Source organism: Bacillus rossius, chromosome 1, assembly GCF_032445375.1.
Source record: "Bacillus rossius redtenbacheri isolate Brsri chromosome 1, Brsri_v3, whole genome shotgun sequence".
Taxonomy (NCBI): domain Eukaryota; kingdom Metazoa; phylum Arthropoda; class Insecta; order Phasmatodea; family Bacillidae; genus Bacillus; species Bacillus rossius.
Genome location: NC_086330.1, coordinates 34,184,271 through 34,206,660, shown reverse-complemented (window position 1 = coordinate 34,206,660; position 22,390 = coordinate 34,184,271). Strand labels below are relative to the sequence as shown.

Sequence of the window (22,390 nt, the reverse complement as noted above, 5' to 3'; positions counted from 1 at the left end):
TAATTTTTCTTTGATATTTCCATTTAAACTATGTTGATTTTCAATTGACCAGCAAATCGTTAATGTGGCACGCCAAGGTCCTGAACCTGTGTATTAAGGCCCCTGCTTACCTGGGCACACTTACTGTGTGCAGAGCTTCAGAAAAAACCATGCATTTTAAAACTATTCAAGATATCTCAGTGGTGTTAGTTTACAAAAAGCATTAAAAAATTTGGTGAGGGTGGATGGGTAGTTCAAACTGTGTTTTTAGACGAGTGAAAATGGCTAAAACGTGTGTTTTCAGAATAGTTTTTGGATGTGAAACATCCGGTTAAGATTCTTGAAATTACTCAAGAGACTCGATTTAACAACTTTATCTTCATTTCTTCACCATAAAATGTTATGGTACCTACTGAAATCTCTGCCCTATGCATGACGAGAAGACTGTGTGTCAGGTCACAGCCTTGCGCTTAGAGGTGATACAGCGCTAGAAGCACCAGCGAGTGTCACACTTATCATCCCTCTTCACCAACACAGATACACCGGACTAGGCGGGCCCTTTAAAGAGCCTTCAGTTTTTATTTTGTGTATGCTCTGAGAACTCGGTAATGGTTGACTATGTGGCAGCTTCTTGGGTTCACAACTGATGCCACTGCACACGGGACTGGTGCTATTGCATGGTCCATCACCTCGTGAAATCAAGGAATGCATGATGATGGTTGCTTTGACTGCATGCATACCTAGAATAGCTGAGAACTTCTCTCGGTTAAACCGTTTTGTAGTTAACAAGCGGAAGCTACAAAGTTTGAATCACTGTTTTTATTCAAACTTTGTACACTTTAGGACAACATAATGTGCAAGCAGTAAGGCGTACTACTTGTGCGTTTTCGAGAAAATCACAAGAGATGTTTTAGGCATTGTGCAAAAACAGTGTATTACAGATGGTTTTTAATAACTTTTGTTTCCAGTATTTTACATTTATTACTTTTGGCATAATAAACAGTGTTGTGTACTTGAATTAAAGCAGTACCTATGACACCCTGGACTCTATGCACATTGTTGTTCCAACGCTAACACAATTTCAAAAATTCCCAATTCTTAAAATCCGTGATCTGAACATCATAGCTTCTCTTTGTAAGTTGTAAAGTTCTGAAACAGCATTGTTTGTGGTTTAGACTAATGTTAACACTTTGCACTTCCCTTTGAAACAAGTAGAATACAGCAAACTGCCTTTCCTTTAGTTATTGAAAAATTTTTTTCAAATGATTAATAATACATAAATGACACTTTAATTCTTTAAAAGTCGTAAAGCTATTATATTTTATTGGCGTAATTTTGAGCCTTGGCTCTAGTTTTTTTCTCAGTGAAAGCCTAACATTATATTCAAGCATTATCATTTTTTCTTTTAATGTTTGCTATACAGCATAAAAGAAACATGAATTGAAGGATGCTTTATATGTTATTAAAACTGACGTCGTCTGGCCGACGACCACCCCAGAGCCCGACCTGCACCCGCCAGTATACGCTCCCGCTAACGGAACACACCCCTGGCCATGGCCCACCCGAGTCAGGCGACCCGAACAGCAATCAAAGACAAAGCCGCGGAAACCTGAGTAGACAAGAGAAGAACCGTACCCATTCCTCCTGAAACATTAAATTAGGATTTTAGCGACAATAAAATCTCTTCCAGACACACCCGTTTGGAGTCTAGCGTAATGAGGTCACGCCTGGCGCGAGAGAGGCCGAGCCTCCCTCGGACGCCATGCCAGTTCGGCAGTTCAGCGCAGCTCACGGACCGGGGCGGACCTACGTCCCACGGAGAGGCAACATCCTTTGTCTACATCGAAAGTAACGTCCGGTAAATATAGTCACTAATTAACAGAACCCCTTTTATTACTTAACCTCTCCGTGAGTACCCGGTCCCTTTTTTCGGTCCAGGACCTAATCCGGCCGCATCAATTTAAAGACACCCCGCACCACACTTGGTCAGCGGGGCTGTTCTTCAGTATACGGCACGGGCCGCCTCCCGCAACTTACAGAACTTTATTTAAGGTCACGCGCACGGCGCTGACCACAAACCCGCAAGGGAACTTGGACAAACTTAATTGCGGTGCGTGTTTTACCACAGTGGGCACAACACCCGCGCCGAGACATTTGCATACGGGATTGGCCGTCTCCAATCGTCCACCCCCTTAATTCAGTGTATTTTTGTATCCCGTATTTTGTATTGCTAACTTACGTTACCCGAGTAACGAGTGCCACGTAACTTGTGCGCGCCCCCTTAATTCAGTGTATTTTGTGTCCCGTACTTTGTATTGCTAACTTACGTTACCCGAGTAACGAGTGCCACGTAATTTGTGCGCGCCCCCTTAATTCAGTGTATTTTTGTGTCCCGTACTTGGTATTGCTAGCTTACGTTACCCGAGTAACGAGTGCAACGTAACTTGTGCGCACCCCCTTAATTCAGTGTATTTTGTGTCCCGCCTTTGTGTTACGAAATTACGTTACCTGTGTAACCAGTGAGACGTATGAGACGTAACAGCGTCCGAGGCCACGTAACGCGGAACACAAACCATACGGCGCCACGGAATAACGAGTAAACCCCCCCCCGGGGACCTCTGTAGAGTGTTGTATTGTGTACGACTCGTTCCTATGAATAAAAGGTACGACACCACCACCTTAACTCCACGCCTCTTATTTAAAATCATCTCACGCAACACCGCCGCCGGCCCTAGTGGGCCACGCAGGGGCACATACATCCACGACCCCCAAACTCACGACTAGAACCGAGCTAGTCTGGCGCCCACCCGGACAATACGTAGCAAGAACCGCCTTTTCCCACTAGGAGCCACACCGGGACTCGAGCCCGAGACCCCGGACGACGGCATTTGGCGCCCGCTGCGTGGGGCAGAAAATAACGTGAAAATTTTTTTTCTCCACCTCCTGGACATTTTCGAGATAAATTCACCAACAGGCGACAGCGGAGACACGAAACGGCCATTTTGGACACAGGAAGGGTCGAAGGCCAGACAGACCGGCGCGACGAGGCGAGCGGACAAAGGACACTCCAACCACCCCCACCTCCACACGTCATCACGGCGAGGCGAGCAACGGAGCGACGTCACCACCCCCACCCCGCGCGGACCGTTTTCGCCTCCTCTTTGTGCGGCTGTCCGGGCGCTCTCGGCCATCGCCTCACACGCCCATCCGCACCCCCGCCCATGCCGCGGCCATTCTCGGCCTCTGTTTTGTGCGGCTGTCCGGGCACCTGCCTAGCCGGCGAGCGCGACCCCGCGCGCAGACCTGCACAGCGCGCACAGAGCCACGAGTGAAAAACACGACTCGACACAGCTGAACACGCACGATAACAAGAGATGGATGCAGACGAATGCAGTGGGTGTTACCACCTCTACCCGAGATGGTACTTAAACGGCAGGATCGCCGCGGGGTACGAGTGTGGCTATTGTCAAGAGTATCGCACATACGGGATGACGATGTGTGGAAGCCGGTCGTGTCCTGGAGGAAGTAGCATGGGCTACCACTGCGACGAGTGTACCGACCTATGGCATCGTGACTGCACCAACGAGCGTGAAGGTACTTTGAGGCGCGAGTCCTTCACGTTCACGTGCGCGCGATGTACCGCAGGACGAGCCACCCAAGTGCAGTATTCGGGAGCAGCGCTACTAATTCCTCCCCTACGATACGCCGCGACAATTCACGACATCGAGACGCCACTCACGCAGACGCAAGACGTATCACGAACTCACGCCCCGACGACATCCGCACCGTCACGTACAACCGTCCCGACACCGACACTCACGCAGACGCAAGACGTATCACGAACTCATGCCCCGACGACATCCGCACCGTCACGTACAACCGTCCCGACGCCGACGACCTTCATCATGCCGCCAACAATCCCGCTCCCGTCGCCTCCTGTCCCGGAGCCACCAACCTCGGCATCCCTCGTAGACCTGACGCCTCCCGACCCAAGTCCGGAAACACCGTCACCAGCGAGACCACGCTACATCAACCTGACGCCACTCACGCCGACGCACTACGCCTCACCAAGGACGCCTTCCGTCCCGACGCCGACGCTCGTCACCCTCTCGCCGCCAATCCTGCTCCCTCCGCCTCCGGGCCCAACGCCACCAGCCTCAACACCCCTCGCAGACCTGACGCCACTCAACATGACTGCGACGACGCTTGACCCGCCAAAGCCGACCGAACGACGCACGACGCCGACCGTCCCACCGCAGTCTGCCACGACGACCCGAATCCGCAGCGTGTCGGAGACACCTCACGACGCCGGGATGGCCTCGCCACCGCACCTGACCACTGTCACAGTGCCGCGAAGGACCGTTCCGACGCAACCCGCGTCGTCTACGACACACGCCTCATCCGGGACGCCACCAGACTCGGCACCGACACGTCGCGCCACACCGTCGCCACCGCCTAGCTTCAATTACATGCAGCCGTCGTCACTGCCACATGAGCGCGCGGTCTCAAAAGGGACGCTGGAAAACGGAATGCCCAGGGCCACGACGCCGAGACGCCTGTGCGAGGCCCCGCCACCGGGACTCGCCCCGCGGTGCCCGCCTGGCTTCGAGGCACAGGGGATGGAGCCCACCAAAACGAGACAGACGCGCACGACATCGACGTCGACGCCGTCTTCGGCACCGCCTGAAACATCAAAAACGCTAGAGGCGCCACGACGCCGCCCCTCGGACAGCCTGCCACAGCAGCCACCGAGGCGACGCGCACTCTGCCCTCAAGAGGCGCCACGACGCCGCCCCTCGGACAGCCTGCCACAGCAGCCACCGAGGCGACGCGCACTCTGCCCTCAAGAGGCGCCACGACGCTGCCCCTCGGACAGCCTGCCACAGCAGCCACCGAGGCGACGCGCACTCTGCCCTCAAGAGGCGCCACGACGCCGCCCCTCGGCCGGCCTGCCACAGCAGCTGCCGAGGCGACGCGCGCTCCGCCCTCAAGAGGCGCCACGACGCCACACCGTGACGTCACCGCGGCTACCGGGTCGCCTGAGCTCCCTGCATCTGCCTGACGCAATGCAGGTCGACGCCACGGCACCTGGACGCCCGACCGCCCCCCCACCGCACGTGACCGCCACTCGGCCGATGACACCTGTCATCCGTCTGGCACGACGGGCCGCGAAACGCCCGCATGTCGGCAAGGCTGAGCCGGGCCGTGCCGAGCGCCGCCCGCGCTTGCAGCCCGCCTACCGAGAGCCACCTGACCTTGGTCGCCGCCGCCCCTGCCGGCCGGCACCCTGGCCACCACCGCACCGCTGCACGCTGCGAGACACCGCAGCCACACTCGGAACCACTGTCACCCCCCGAGAACGAGTCCGGGGAGGTGCTTAGGGCACAACCGCACAACGACCACGCCGACACCACCCTCATGATGATGGAACTGGACGACGGGGACGAGGAGGCCTCTACTCCAAACCCGCCCGGTACACCGGAACGGGAGAGGAGGCTGTACCCATCCACGCCGTACCAGACGCTGAGGGCCAACGTCAACAGGCCAGCACCCGGATGTTCGGCGTGGGACGACCCGGGACAGGTGCTCGGGCCCTACCAACTGCGGCCACCGAGAGCGCCACCCGGGTGGAGCTGTTGCCGGAGCTAGGAGGCGCCACGACGCCGCCCCCGGCACGCCTGCCACGACGGCAACCGGGGCGGCGCGCACGTTGGCCCAGTCGGCCACAATCACCAGGTCCAGTGCGCTGACCCTATCAGCCGCTGACCCCACCCAGGCGCCACGACGCCGCCCCCGGCACGCCTGCCACGACGGCAACCGGGGCGGCGCGCACGCTGGCCCAGTCGGCCACGTTCACCAGGTCCAGTGCGCTGACCCTATCAGCCGCTGACCCCGCCCAGGCGCCACGACGCCGCCCCCGGCACGCCTGCCACGACGGCAACCGGGGCGGCGCGCACGTTGGCCCAGTCGGCCACAATCACCAGGTCCAGTGCGCTGACCCTATCAGCCGCTGACCCCACCCAGGCGCCACGACGCCGCCCCCGGCACGCCTGCCACGACGGCAACCGGAGCGGCGCGCACGTTGGCCCAGTCGGCCACAATCACCAGGTCCAGTGCGCTGACCCTATCAGCCGCTGATCCCGCCCAGGCGCCACGACGCCGCCCCCGGCACGCCTGCCACGACGGCAACCGGGGCGGCGCGCACGCTGGCCCAGTCGGCCACGTTCACCAGGTCCAGTGCGCTGACCCTATCAGCCGCTGACCCCGCCCAGGCGCCACGACGCCGCCCCCGGCACGCCTGCCACGACGGCAACCGGGGCGGCGCGCACGTTGGCCCAGTCGGCCACAATCACCAGGTCCAGTGCGCTGACCCTATCAGCCGCTGACCCCGCCCAGGCGCCACGACGCCGCCCCCGGCACGCCTGCCACGACGGCAACCGGGGCGGCGCGCACGTTGGCCCAGTCGGCCACAATCACCAGGTCCAGTGCGCTGACCCTATCAGCCGCTGACCCCGCCCAGGCGCCACGACGCCGCCCCCGGCACGCCTGCCACGACGGCAACCGGGGCGGCGCGCACGCTGGCCCAGTCGGCCTTGATCACCAGGTCCAGTACGCGGAGCCAACCAGCTGCTGAGCCGCGAACCACGCCGGGATGGAGTGGCCGGAGCTAGGGGTGGCCCCATGTTAGCGGGACCATAAGCGGCGCAAGGTCGGGCTTCACAGGGGGGGGGCGTTTGACGTCGTCTGGCCGACGACCACCCCAGAGCCCGACCTGCACCCGCCAGTATACGCTCCCGCTAACGGAACACACCCCTGGCCATGGCCCACCCGAGTCAGGCGACCCGAACAGCAATCAAAGACAAAGCCGCGGAAACCTGAGTAGACAAGAGAAGAACCGTACCCATTCCTCCTGAAACATTAAATTAGGATTTTAGCGACAATAAAATCTCTTCCAGACACACCCGTTTGGAGTCTAGCGTAATGAGGTCACGCCTGGCGCGAGAGAGGCCGAGCCTCCCTCGGACGCCATGCCAGTTCGGCAGTTCAGCGCAGCTCACGGACCGGGGCGGACCTACGTCCCACGGAGAGGCAACATCCTTTGTCTACATCGAAAGTAACGTCCGGTAAATATAGTCACTAATTAACAGAACCCCTTTTATTACTTAACCTCTCCGTGAGTACCCGGTCCCTTTTTTCGGTCCAGGACCTAATCCGGCCGCATCAATTTAAAGACACCCCGCACCACACTTGGTCAGCGGGGCTGTTCTTCAGTATACGGCACGGGCCGCCTCCCGCAACTTACAGAACTTTATTTAAGGTCACGCGCACGGCGCTGACCACAAACCCGCAAGGGAACTTGGACAAACTTAATTGCGGTGCGTGTTTTACCACAGTGGGCACAACACCCGCGCCGAGACATTTGCATACGGGATTGGCCGTCTCCAATCGTCCACCCCCTTAATTCAGTGTATTTTTGTATCCCGTATTTTGTATTGCTAACTTACGTTACCCGAGTAACGAGTGCCACGTAACTTGTGCGCGCCCCCTTAATTCAGTGTATTTTGTGTCCCGTACTTTGTATTGCTAACTTACGTTACCCGAGTAACGAGTGCCACGTAATTTGTGCGCGCCCCCTTAATTCAGTGTATTTTTGTGTCCCGTACTTGGTATTGCTAGCTTACGTTACCCGAGTAACGAGTGCAACGTAACTTGTGCGCACCCCCTTAATTCAGTGTATTTTGTGTCCCGCCTTTGTGTTACGAAATTACGTTACCTGTGTAACCAGTGAGACGTATGAGACGTAACAGCGTCCGAGGCCACGTAACGCGGAACACAAACCATACGGCGCCACGGAATAACGAGTAAACCCCCCCCCGGGGACCTCTGTAGAGTGTTGTATTGTGTACGACTCGTTCCTATGAATAAAAGGTACGACACCACCACCTTAACTCCACGCCTCTTATTTAAAATCATCTCACGCAACACCGCCGCCGGCCCTAGTGGGCCACGCAGGGGCACATACATCCACGACCCCCAAACTCACGACTAGAACCGAGCTAGTCTGGCGCCCACCCGGACAATACGTAGCAAGAACCGCCTTTTCCCACTAGGAGCCACACCGGGACTCGAGCCCGAGACCCCGGACGACGGCAAAACAAAAGATAATTATATGTATTAATAGCATTTTTTGTCGTTCTGCTAGTGTAGGAAATTATATATTTTAGGTATTCAGTAGAGATTTGTTCTCATACAGTTTTTTTCCCCTTTGTTTCATACTAAAAGATATAGAATGCCAATGAGGAATAATGTAATTTGATGTTGATGTTAGAAATCAGTGAAGAATTGGTATTTAGACTTACGCAAATAAACATACACTTTTGACATGGAGATCTCTCGTCACTTTGCTAGTAGTGGCAATCACAGTTTTTTTTTTATGGGTGGTTGAAAAAGTTTTGGAAGCTCATGATTATGTATGATAGGAAAACAAATTTAATTTCCAAAAACTTCCATCATCATATGTAATAAATTATTTATGTACAAGTTTGCTAATTGTGCAGCTTTCTTTAGTGATCACATTATTCTTAAGTGTGTTCTAAACTGTGTTACTGATAAGTAGTAATATTGCCTTTTTTTTTAGTTTTATAATTTAGGTATGCAATTTAAGTGTTCATGGTAGGAATGTACTTGGATAATGCCATGAAGTAAAAATAGTCCAATATGTTGGTTTAAGCTGTAAATATTTAGTAACTATTACTACCAATTTATATCTCAACGATATATTAACCATGTTTGGATGCTTTATTTTTTTCCCAAATATTTCAAACCCATTCACTTAATATTAAGTATTTACATTATTTATGTAAGTATTAGACTGGTTAACTCACTCAATTAAGAAACAATTTAAGTAGGTTAATTTAATGGAGTACGTAATATGTTTCTTTGCTTAATGTTATAACTTTGCAAGCTGGCATTAATCTAACAGTTATTTATATGAATTGGAAAAATCAGTGTTGTTACATAAATTGTGTGTTGTTTTCGCAGGTTCACAAGAGAAATGCCATTGAAACCATTCTTCCAGTACTGAAACATTTGAAAGAAAAGTTAGAAAATAGTCTTTCCCCACTTGTGGAAGATGTCAACTTGTGTTTAAGGAACATGATGCTGGACTACAGAAAAGAGGTGAGGTGTTACGCTGTCATTAATAGGGTGTATTATTTGATTGTTCATCTTTGATGGACTGTGTATTATTTTAAATGTAAAATTTGTCTGGGTTTGAAATACAGTGTCTCGCTTACAAACGGGCCGTCAGAACATTGAATAATTGGAAATAGGCTATCTTTAATGCCAAACTATGTTATAATTTTACATTTTACGAAGCTACAATTATGTTTTACAACAAAACAGAAGAAAAAATTAACTGAAAAAATGGGCTATTAATTAGCTGTGGTAGAGTTAGGAGGAATATCAGATAAGCGAAGATCACATAGATGATACTCTACTGTAGTAAGAAGTGTAGAAGAAAACAATCATGGCAACATGCACGAATAACAACTCATAAAATAAGAAAATGCTTTAAAATCATATAAATTTCAAATTAATTGTTTATGCTGAATCACAGTACAATAAGTTATTATATCCTTTTATAAGATGTTCTATTTTAGTGTACAGATTTGTTTGTCTGGTCATGTGGATTTTTCAACAGTTGACTGGTCTAATTGTGTATCGCTGTCTTCATTATTTGTGGGATGGATAATCTTTCTGCTTTGAATAAATTTGAAACAGAGAGCTCTTCTTTGTCTGATGGAATTCTAAACTGGACAAATGTGATGGCTGAATGTTAGTGGACTCCAGCATGTTTACAAACAAAGCCTTCTTGATTTAGTACTGAACTAATATGGGAGTGTATTAGTTCGTAAAGATTTTTTATTTTATTTATTTAATATTTGTTGCATGCCTACCTACAGCTTATGGCCTTGGGTGGTAGGCACAATACAAACAACACAGATACATACAGACAGAACAAAACAATACAAAATACAAGACAACAGATGTTGGGAGACTTTGACTCATATTTTGTATACCTGAATACTTGTCTTCATGTTTGGACTGTTACAATTATCATTCCTTAAACTTAATTTTAAAATTTTTGGATATCGTAGGGAATCAAGTGTTACGCTATTTCATGGCCAAGATCTTGAGTTTTTTTCATAGAAGCAATAGAAATACACTTGAAGTTCCTATATTCTCAACAAATAAAATGAGCAGTTTATTTGTACAATTAAATTTTACATTGCACTCTTGCAAAGAGAATAATGCATGATGAAATTTTTAAAAATGCTGCTTTATGACATACAATAACAATAATTTTGTTTCTACCTGGAAGTATGTTTTTTTTTTCCTTTAAAAATAAATAAACTTATAGTAAATATGTTTGTAGGCCTTAAATGTCATGTAGAGTTTAGCATTCAAACTTTGACAATATTTCATAAATATTATATAGTACTAAACTTCTTGTCACTTTGCATGTCCAACATCCAGCAGCAACATCTGAACTGCACAATTTTAGTTATTAGCTTATGATGGTGAATACATTGTGTGTTCAAAATTTTTAATATGAATAATATTAAATTCTGGTTTTATATGATAGTGTTTTAGTTCCATTTATTTCTACATCCTCACTTTATATTGTGTTCAAAATAACAGTTTGTGTAGGTTCTTTAAGGTATAATAAATAAGTTTTTAAAATTTAAATATATTTACATTTCAATATTTCAGCAAATTAGGTTTGAATAAAAAATTTACATATTTTGGAACTTTATTTACATTATTGTAGACATTATTTTCAGTGTCTACAAAACTGTTGAGAACTTATTGTTTATTTGTTTAGTAATCAAATAAAAATTCCATTTAGACCGCCAATATTGCTACATTCATGAGACATAAACTACACTCTACACTCGTTAAGAGACCTGAATCTGCTCAGTTTGGATAATATGTATAATACTTCAAAAACTAAATGTTCTTCATTTCACATTAATTCTTTACTCATTTATAATCGAACATTACTTTTCAACAAATGAATAAAAAGGATAATTTGGTAAATCGAGTTAAAAATCAAGAGTGTAACAACAGACTTATTGAATGGTAAAAAAGAACTCTGGCCATGCCGTATGCATCCTTCCTCCAGGAAACCATCTGTACAACCAGACCTCGTCACAGCACTGCCCCAGGGCCACAGGTGCACGTAGTGGGTTCATGACTTCATGGCTGTCTAGCACTGGCAAGAGCCCTGCATGCTTGCTTCTGTCCAAGGCTACATGCTCATCACGCACAAAATTAGAACTGCCATTGGCATAGCCCAACTTCATCCTTTCAAAGTTAAAATGGAGCTCTTCTCTCAATAACTTAAAATTTTCTGACTGCACATACTGGACCCAGTATATAAGAGTATCAGTTTTGTGTCCCGCATTAAATAACACCAGTTATTAACCATCATTCTTTTTTTTTATATTTTTTTACTAATTATGTGTAGTAACATTGTGATGAATGTAAAATTTTTCCCTGTGTTGAATTTTGTTTTTTACTGTGTCAAATGTTTTAATAATTGTTTAACCTTCAATTTTTCGTGAATATTTTCTTTTCACCCTACAGCAAAGGCGCTTTCAACTGGCATGTTCGGGACCCAGCCTTGCTGGGTTAGCAACACTACAATGACATTTTTAAAAATTTGTAAAAAGTTGCTCTATGTCAAGAAAAAATATATACATGAAGTTACTGTTTGGAAAATGTTCCTGTAATATTGTTGCATCCGTGAACAAGCTTCAGAGTAAAAAAAAAATCCAAATTCGGGCATCTCAATAAGTGTTCAATTACAGAATTTGCCAAAAAAGGTTGCCAGATAAAGAATGCCATTGTATTTTTTTTTTCACTGCTTCAGTACATATTAGTTTACAACTTTGTCTTGCACTAATTTAAATTAAATTTTAATAAATATATTTTAAAAATGTTATGGCTGCATTGACGAGAGTGTGGTACTTTTTTCTTTAGGTTGAAGAATATTTCACGGCCAATAACGACTTCATAACGCTCGGCCAGATCACTGAGCTGGTGAACCAGTTCAAGAAGCCGCAGCGCAAGAGGGCTGAGAACCTCAACCAGGAGGAGGCGGAGGAGGTGGCCGAGGCGGCTTGCCCGAGAACCGGCGCGTCGAGGAGGTCTCTGCGCAGCCGGGGAAGTTCCGCTCGCTCGCCGTCGGTGCAGAGAGAGCCGCGGGTCGGCGGTGAAGAGGGCGTGGCCCGACCGGAGGATCTCTGACTCGAGCCAGACGAGACCTCGCCGCGGAGAGGCGGCGGTCGGAGGCGGCGCGTGGTTCTTCCTGCAAAACAGGAGAAGGTGAAGGTGCAGAGCGTACGATGGAAGTTGAACCGTCGTGAAGTCTCATGGAAGCACTCTTGCACGTAATGTATTCACGGATCGACAGGGTGGTGTTAAAATTGATCTCAGATTAGTGGGAGGATGTATTGTTGTTAATTGTCAAATTCTATGGCTAGAAAAATAAGTGTTGTGGTAAAGATATGATTGGTATGCACAGGGTTATTGAACTTTTAAAAAAAAACTAGGCAACTTCTCGTTTAGTTAAAGGCTTGTGGAAAGACTCAGACTATTCAGCCTATGAGTACTTGTGCTGCTGTCCATTTCATTTTATATTTCCTGGTGTTTACAGGTCATGGAAAAGTAATGAAACTGAAGGACTGGTCATAAAAAGCCGAGGAAAAGTCCCGTAATAAACAGGAATGGTGGCGGAAGTCACAAAAACTATAATTTCCAGCAGTATTTTGCCAAATTGCATTTTGTATTTTTATGCATTATTTTAGTTTGTAGTCACACATTAATAATACCGTGTTTTCTCGCATAAACATCGCACATTTTATTCTAAAATCAAGTTTGAAATGTAGGGTTGCGACGATTATGCGGGAAAAAAAATTTTGTTAGGTAAAGTTAGTCATAAAAACAAAACCCGTTCATGGAAAGTACGATTATTTTAAAAAAGGTGGAGTATACAAGAGCACGCCAAACATTCTATATTAATAATTTGGTATCTACTAGTGGGACCAAAAACATCATGGGAGTTTACGCAAGAAATTTTTTTATCCCAATTTTGAAGGCCTAAAATATGGGTGCGACGATTATGCGATAAAAGTGGGTACATATTTGGAGACAGTCCACTTAAATCATGTGGCATTTACCTCTAAAAATTGAAGGAATAGGACGTTAGCCTTTAACATAAAAATTAGTATGTTTCTGCAACTAGTAGGTCTATTTTGTATTGTTTTTTTTTAATATCTGTACCCCATAGGCAAAGGACATTATGTAAAAATGGGAGGGCAAGATTTCTGTTGGTTTTATTTTTATTTTTCTTCAGTAGTATAGAAATTACTGTATGAAAAAATGGACATGATATCTTTTACCACAGGGGTACATATGTAAAAATAACCTGTAATATAAAATGTAATACAAAATTTTAGTCAAATGTTCTGAAAATGTCCTGAAATTGGTTCAGTGAGTATTTGTAAACGTACTATATTATACACCTTTTGTATTTTGGATAGGCTGTATTGAAAAGTCTTTAAATATATTTTTTTAATGTTTTTTTTTGTAATATTTTCATAATTATTTTCTGTATTTTAATGTTTATGCACTCTTTCAAAAATCCATTACAAGAAATTTAGGTATGTATAAATATATGTATATATAATGTTTTGGATTGAATGTGTAAATATAGGTTTTTCTACATTGACAGATAAAGAAATAATAATTTATATTTCTATGTAAATATTTATATAATAAGAGGTGAAAAATAATAAATATGAAAGTGTTTGAAAGCCTGATAATTAGCATAATTTTATTTCTTTTTTCCTCCGTTGTTTGGAGCTCGGTTGATGACAATATGATGCATTTTTCCAATACTTGAAGTGGCAGGATAGGAAGTATCTGTTAATAATATTTTATACTAACTGACGCCCCAACACTTTGCTACGGCAGTCTGCCGGCAGAACACACTCAAACTGTGTTCATCATACATGCCCCTCCTTGTGGGTATGCCACTGCCGTGTCTCAAAACAAAAACGAAACAAAATAATTGTTAGATAAATTGATAGATAAATGGGAAGGGATGTACCAAAACAAAGATGCCATCTTGGATTTGACAGTTTTTAAAGCCGTCAAATACATATTTATTTAATCAATACTGTGTCAATGTGGTAGTAAAGATGATTACAGAAAGACTGAATTATGGTCGTAACATGAACGAGGCTGTAGACATTGCCATGGAGAGGTGTAAAATCATCAACAATTGTATAGCCATTGCTAGGAGCATCAACAATTGTATTGCCATTGCTAGGAGATGAAAAAAGCATTAACAGTGCAACAGCTGTTGCCTTGGAGATAATCTGCAAACATGGTCAGAAATTGCTGTAAAAATACCTCAGACGAATTTTGAAAAAAAAAAAGAAAGAAAAAAGAAAAAAAACCTCTTTGAGGTTCAAACAGACTCCTCCTGTAGGAGATTCCGCGTACCAAATTTCACGATTCTAGGTGTTGTCATCTTCGCGCTGTGCAAACTACAAACACTATCTTTTATTAATGTAGATTAGATACATTTACATACATTTATACATTGTTATATGCACATCATCACTCAGATTGAGTTTCATGGATGTGCACAACAGACAAGACAATAATAACAAATAAAAATTCAAATAAGAAAACAAATAGAAATACAAACCACATAGTACAACACAAACAAAGGACAGACACAATGATAACAGTATAAAAAAAGTATTGAAAGGATAATATTAGGGATGGGGCGACCGAATCCAATATCCGCCGAATCCGCCGAATCCTAGGGATTCGAAGATTCGGCGGGTCTGATATAGGATTCGTCAAAGGATTCGGTTTTTTACTATTTACGGGGAAAAAAATACAGTAAAATTCACGAGGTCCCGCATGGTAGGTTTTTCCGTATAAAGCGTTTAAATTGCCCGAGGTCTCATCATTTACGCCATTAAATGTGTGACATAAAGTCCGTTAAATTTTTTTCTGAAACTTTCTGTCTAAATAATGGCGCACGTAAATATGAAAAAAAGACAAATGAACAAACCATTCGAAGAAATATGGATGATGTACCATAACTACAGTACAAACCCAATAGATATTTTAAGATAATTACCATAATAAGAACTAAAGATTCTTTGTAGATACCATAATTACTACAGAAGCATTAGAGGTGTAAAAGTAACGAAAAAATGTGTACCCGTATGTATTCGTTACTATAACAATTAGTACTCGTTACTTTCGTATCGTTACTCGTTACTTCTGATACCGCATGACATGGCACATGCTATGTTATGTAACCGAATCGAGTCGTATTTCGTACGCGTACAGTATGACGTCGCGTAAATAAAAATAAATCGAATATAAACAATTAAAAATATTTGATAATTAACAGCTTTTGTTAACCAAGAAACAATAATTAACTCTCATAAGAGCGGCTTTATTATAATACATCTTTTAAGATAAGAACATAAAACGTGAAAATACGCGATTATAAAAAACAAAAACATACATATTTATAATTTGTAAAAAATACTTTCTTACGTTGTTTCTGTTCGAATCTAAAACTTTGTCTACACACACAATACCTTTAATAAACAGTAAAAAACTTGGACGACGAATTTCCAAATTATACTTTTATTAATAAACAAACATCGTTCTTTGTAACGAATAAGCGCGCGCATGCGTGAAACATACGAAAGATGCGAGTAACGAAATGCATTCGTGTGTAACGTTTCGTTACTCGTTACTAGATGCCGCACCCGTTACTCAGTAACGAATACATACGGTTTGCTACAGCTCTAAGAAGCATGATGGCTACCATATTTGCACTATATTTACCGTAACAACCGAGATGTATATTTACCGTGATAGTAATGTATTATTTATTTATGACATATTAAATTAAAGAACATTGTTGAAAAAAAAAAAGGATGTTAAACTTTGATATGTACGGTTGGCACATTTTGCTAAGAAATAATGTGATGTGAAAGAATGCAGTACTACTACGAAAAGTGAAAATGGTACTCGTGGATTTTTAGGTTATGTCAGTCTCTTTCGTTTTTCAGTAATATCGGCCGAAAATTAACAAGCGTACTGTATCGGAGGTCGGCAGAAATGCCGATTCAACTAAATATTGGCAAAATCGGCTTCTTCAATACAGCTCTACATTTAATGACATGAGTAAACATATTTCAGATTTCAGGATATTGAAAAAGACTTTAATTTCCATGTAGGTTTATGTGTGTATGTTTTTTTTTGCAAGTGTAAATTGAATGAAGTAAAATGCTTTTATTTTTATTACTTTCAATTGATTAAACTTTAATGACCAGTTACAGATATTTATGACACTAATTTTGAGGTTAAGCAATTTTACTAAAGCATTCCAGCCAAGCAGGTTGCCAGCGATAGACGCTTCTCTTCTGCTGGAAACACTATCTCATCTCCAATCGTAGAGCTAATTTAACTCCTGAACGTGCAGAACAAATTATTGTTCTGCATGATAGATTAAAGAACAGAATTTAATACTCTGTGACAATCTCTCTCAGAATTATTGTGCTGAAAAGTGGAAATGTTGAAACAATGTGAATGTACTTTTCAAACAACATGATTTTTGGTGCTAAGTTTGTTGAAGCTCAGTAAGGACTCCAGAAAAATTGACAAGGATGAAATTTTCCCAAAGATATGTTACATTTACACAAACATATACTTGGTTATGTTAGTTGGATGATATCAGTTACTAATAAACCAATGGAAACAGGTAAGATTCAATGGGGAAAAAAATGTTATTTTTTTCTAGCAGTGCAAAATGTAAACACACACTGTCAATACTTACCCAAAATTAATAAGCCCACTTCATTTTAATACTTTATTCAAACATTATACTAAGGTTAAGATAAAAATAATTTCCCAAAAGTGTAACTGTACCACAAAAGCTCGAGCTCGGCTCGAAGTAAAATTCTTAGGCTCGCAGACCTCTAGCTTATTTATAGAAGAAATCCTAACCGCTAATCTGTACTGAAACTGAAATTTCTCAAGAAAATATTTTTGTCTTTATATACACTTAGGCTATACCAGAAATGTACCAAACTACATGTGATAAAGTCAAGGGACTTTTAGTGCAAGCAGAATACATCTCACTTACATTAGATATGTGGACATCATCTGTTAAAAGATTCGGATTCGGGTTCGAGATTCGGCAATTCCAGTCGAGGATTTGAGTTAGGATTCGGATTCGAGGAAATCAGGATTCGCCCCATCCCTAGATAATATAGGTATCAACTGCAAGGAACGTTTCTTATAACAATTAATTGTAATATTATTTATAATGGATTATTTAAGTACATAAAAATATTTTTATATTATTAACATTTTTAATTGTTTTTTAGAAAATCTCGAGTTTATTAAATTTGGTTATTAGTATGTTTAAAATATCGCTATTTAAGGTACAAAAAGTTGAAGTCAGGCGGCTATAAAATATAAGGACTCTTAAACCAGTGTTATATAGCATGTATTTACAATTAATTAGGGAATTATAACAATTTTTTTTTTTACAAAAATAGAATCTAAATATATATTTGTCTGTCAACAAAAGCAGGTAAATATGGATGAGGAAATTTTTTGTGAATAATAATTTTGATTAGTTTATTTTTGATACTTTCAATTTTATTATTATCAGTTGTGTTAATACTGTTCCAAATTATTGAGACATATTCAAGTTGAGGTCTAATTCAATACATTTAGTGTGATAGAATAGTGCCAGCAATCATTGCATGAAAATTAATGTATTTAATGAGGGCAAGCCTTCTTTGGGTGTTAAAGATTATAGAATCCATGTATCATGGAAGAATAATTTTAGTATAAAATAATTCCCAAGTCTCTTAAAGACTAGTATTTTGGAAATGGAGTAGTGTCTAAAAAGTAATCATACTTGATTGGTAGATATTTCCTAGTGAAGGAAATAATTTTAGTTTTTTTTTATTTGTTAAGTGCTGCTTGATTTAATTTACACCAGTTATTATTTTTATTAATATCAAGTTGAATTAATGAGCAAACGTTCAGGGAAGTAATTTTCCGGTGAATTTTTATCTCATCAATGAACAGAACACCAGTGTAATGGTTAAGAGCAAGAGAGAGGTCATCAATGAATATATTGAATAATAAAGAGGACACTATACCACCCCGAGGAACTCTGTAAATAGCTGTAAAATGTGCAGAATTACATTTACCAATAGAAACAAAAAACTTTGATTTTCAAGATAACTAGCAAACCAATTAATTAAATTATTGCTTTGGCCAAATCGGAAAAAAACCCGGTAGAATTAAGTAATATTAAAAAATAATCTTTATACTTGGTTAACTCCCTTGAAAATGTACTGCAAACCATGTAAGTTAAAAAATTGTCTAAAACAACTTTTGATACAACCAACTGAAACAATTATGCTTGCTACACCTAGCTTGTGGTAGCCACTGTAATAAACCTCCTTGCTATTGTATTGATGTGTTCTCACGGGGTTCTTGGCGTCTACCCTCGTTGCAGTAAATACCAGGACCGCTACTGCTGGATGGTCTGCCCAGACTGATAGTCCAGCTAGCACGTCACTGCCCTGGGTTACTGTATGGAGAGTAATTATAAAAATTAAATTTAGTGGTGTTACGTGAATAGTGGAAATTTGCGTATAAATGAAATAATAATAATTGAAAAACATATGATTTTAATGGTTCTTAAATATTGGTGTGAAATTACGTTTAAAATGAGATTAATTGAGAAACAACCAAGGTGTCAAATCTAGGTGTCGGAAATTAGATGCAAATGACGTCACTAGAACACGTTGAATATCCTGCCGGGTCTAGCTATCCGTCGTCGGAGGCTTGAGGCTCTCTTCACAGGACCTCCAGGTGGTCTGCTGCTACACTGGAACTCTGGATGCTGTAATGCTGTAATTAGCGAACTACAGAGGTGCTGAGGTCGCCGGGTATCAGCTGAAGACTCGACATCCCTCTCGTACTGGAAAGTCTGGTTGAATTCTGGATTGGTCTCACCAATCTTCGTGGTCGAATCTTAGCTGGCGCTGCCCTCAGATGTCTGGAACCACTACGAGACGAAAACGGGACCGACGCGGAAGTTGGCACTCGAAGTCGCCGATACTCCCTATCTAGGATTTATTTAATCCAGATACAATTTTCTCAACTCGTAGAGAGGAGAATGCTAAGCAGGACACGATCGCGGATGACGCGAAATCTTCTATTTCTCGGGCGGCAACCAAGGCTTTGGTTTGCCCCAGCCCGAGAAACGTCTTCTTTCCGCAAGATGGCGATGGCGTCTCCCTTCTTCCTACTAATATCTATTTACTGGCCTCCCTAGCAACCAAGGAGCTATCGATATCAGCAAACAGAATAAGCTGCATAGTGAAATAAAAACGTAGATGTTGGAGTGTAAAAGAATCGAACTAAGACCAAATGAATAAAGTTTCCAAGGAATAATTCTTAGAAGACCCTGAAGTTGAAAGTATGTCGTCTATGGTAATAAGATGTGTCATATTTGTTATGCCTTGGTTGTCCTCTTTACAATCAAAACAATTAAATACATAATATTCCCTCATGGAATATACAATTAATATTACAATCATAATAAAAAATAATAATATATAACTGTAAACAGTTGTACTGGTTACAGAGCCGCTTCAATGTTTGTTGTGATCTTTTCTTCCAGAAAAATCAAAATAAACTTTCTAAATATACATAGAATTAACATGACTATGTTTTTCTTGAATAACAATTCATAAATTTCTCACTTCTGTTCGTTGAAAGTCTATCAGAGTCTGTGTGAGATAAGTTTCATGACGTTACATTCAGCATATCATAAAAGTAATAATTATTAACATAATATTCAAGATAATAACATTAAACATATCCCTTGTTTTAGACTAATAGGTAACATGTTGTTATCTTTTCAATCAACATCAATTAATTATTTAAAACAAATCAAATTCTCATATTATATATACACAATATCACATATCATCAGTATCTAGTCCGGAATAAAGTGACTTAGTGTTTTTGTTTTCTTTTGTAGATAAAGATTACCAAAATATTGTAGCTGAGAATAAACATGTACAATAGACACAAGTACGTAGAAATGTTATTGACAAATTCGTAGATCGTTGACAAAATATCTGACAATGTTTTCAGTTCAGATAATGCACGAAGTTATGAATCACAAATAAAACATTACGTAGTTATCACGTATACACACTCGTGTTCTTGAACACTTTCTCGTTGTCGACGAAAATGCACTCACTAGTGTTCACTTCCTTTAGTTTGTCTGACAAAAATATTTTAAATAAATGGTTGTTCTCTGCTTAGGCAAAATTGTTTATAATAGTATTGAAATGTCTTTATTATAAGCTCAATACTAATGGTTGAGTGTAATGATTCTCAAAATTAGCTCATAAGGCAAGCTTTTGCTTTTGTAAGAAGCATGTGTCAAATGACAAATTCAGTTAAATGAAATCTCATCAGATTCATATATTCCATAACCAGAGTAATGAAATACTATCTCTTTGTTTAGCTTAGCGTGTAGGGTAGGAACAATTCCTAAATAGAAAATAATATGAATGTCGAAGCTAGGAGAAATGAAACGAAGTAGTGTACGTGTCAGTGCAATAGTGACAGAGCTGTGTTCAGATATGTAAGTTGGTTGAAGGAAGAACGGTAACGTGAACTATATCTCAAAAGAATCTCAGGTATTAATAATAGTGTATGTGACAGTGACGTGTTTCGCCTGACTAACAGCTGGCTCTTCTCTCTTAGATGAAGCCTCTCGACGAACGCTACTGGATCTTAACGAGTTATCTTCATGATCTTCAAATCTTCCATGACGTAGACATACAGTAGATATCAAATTCTTCAATAATTTCAATAATTAAATAATTATGTGGCATGGCTCAAATCTTACGCACTGGCTAATAAAATTTCACACCACCTATAGGTGTGACAAACATCGACGACGAAAATCGCATATCCGCGACAAATGTCCGCACTGGCCTACATGCTCAGTGGACAAAAACAAATCGTCGGTAAGTGCTCTACGCACAGAAATGTCCTCACTGGTACTCCGACACAGTGGACACTAAATTAGCCTCAAGCATGCGTGCTTGTTTTAGCGATGCAACATATTGTTCCCTTACTGTTGGGATAAACATTAATTAAAGCCAAACAATAAATCTACTTCACGCCGAATGTCACTGATGACTTGACCAAACATCATCTCTTAAATATACGTTATAGATCAGCGTATCTAAGACTTAGGTTGCTTACAAAGCCTTAGCTGTGTTAGATTAAATCTTCCGATGACCTTGTCACTGTCAGTTTCCTTGAGAGTGTAACAGTTCTCATTTATTCGTTCACAAACTTGAAATGGCCCTTCGTATAATAAAAACAACTTCTTCGTCACCTGTTTCCACATGTCACTAACAGGATTAGTTCGTTTAAGCACTAGGTCTCCTATATTTAACTTCGTTATTCGTTTCGGCTTCTGTAGCTTACTTCGACGTTCTGCAGCTAGATGTAGACGAGCTGTAACAAACTTCTCAATTTGTTCCCTCATATCTTCGCTTATGGTTTCTGGTTCTTTCGTGTTCTTATCGTGGTCGGGTAATATGGTAATCGGTAACGCCTCTGATCGTTCCGCAGTAATAATTTCATGGGGTGTTAATTATGTCGATTACCGGCGCTAAAAGTCACGAGTACTGGACGTAGACTTAGCCAGTATCGGTTCTATGCCTTGTGGATTTGCATAGTAGGTGATAGGAGTGACGGGTTCTTGTCTCGCAAAATACCCTGCGTACTGTGATGACGATGAAGGTTGATTCTGGAATGTATTCTGTGAGAATTGAATAGCTTCATTACCGGCGGCTTCACTTCTCAGTTGGTTAACCGATAACTTGCTAGGGGAGTTTGGTTTGTGTGGCTGTCGGTTCCGCGGACTACCGGATGACTTCGCTTCTCCTCGATTTTCGTAATAATGTTTCGAGTTGTCGTAGTTCTTACTCGAATATTTGGGCGAATGTCTGTCGTCCTTATAGCGCGGCGACCTGGGTGGCCGTCTCGGTGAGGTAGGCGGGGTTCTAGACTGTTCGCCCCTGCCTTCTCGCCTAGGCGTTGAATCATAAATAATTCCTCCGCGTCTCTATTCTCCGCGTTCCTCGCTGTTACGCCACGAGCGGTTGTGTTTTGAGCGTTCAAACTCGCGTGACTTCGAACCTCTATGGTAAACATCGTTGTTGTTCCGGCCTGA

The 22,390-nt window shown here is 42.7% G+C and overlaps 2 protein-coding genes across 2 annotated transcripts in view; one reads left to right on the top strand and one right to left on the bottom strand.

Moving 5' to 3' along the window:
• The window catches only part of LOC134534191 (condensin-2 complex subunit D3-L-like), a 60,841-nt gene extending 46,859 nt beyond the window's left edge, over positions 1-13,982 (top strand). The window contains exons 11-12 of the mRNA XM_063372384.1: positions 9,022-9,159; positions 12,028-13,982. Coding sequence (XP_063228454.1) covers positions 9,022-9,159; positions 12,028-12,294 — 405 coding nt within the window. The 3' untranslated portion in view covers positions 12,295-13,982. The remainder of the gene's footprint in view (positions 1-9,021; positions 9,160-12,027) is intronic.
• Positions 12,166-22,390, bottom strand: part of LOC134534999 (uncharacterized) — a 27,931-nt gene continuing 17,706 nt past the window's right edge. Inside the window, exon 4 of the mRNA XM_063374238.1 lies at positions 12,166-12,355. The gene's annotated coding sequence lies outside the window, so the exon portion shown is untranslated. The remainder of the gene's footprint in view (positions 12,356-22,390) is intronic.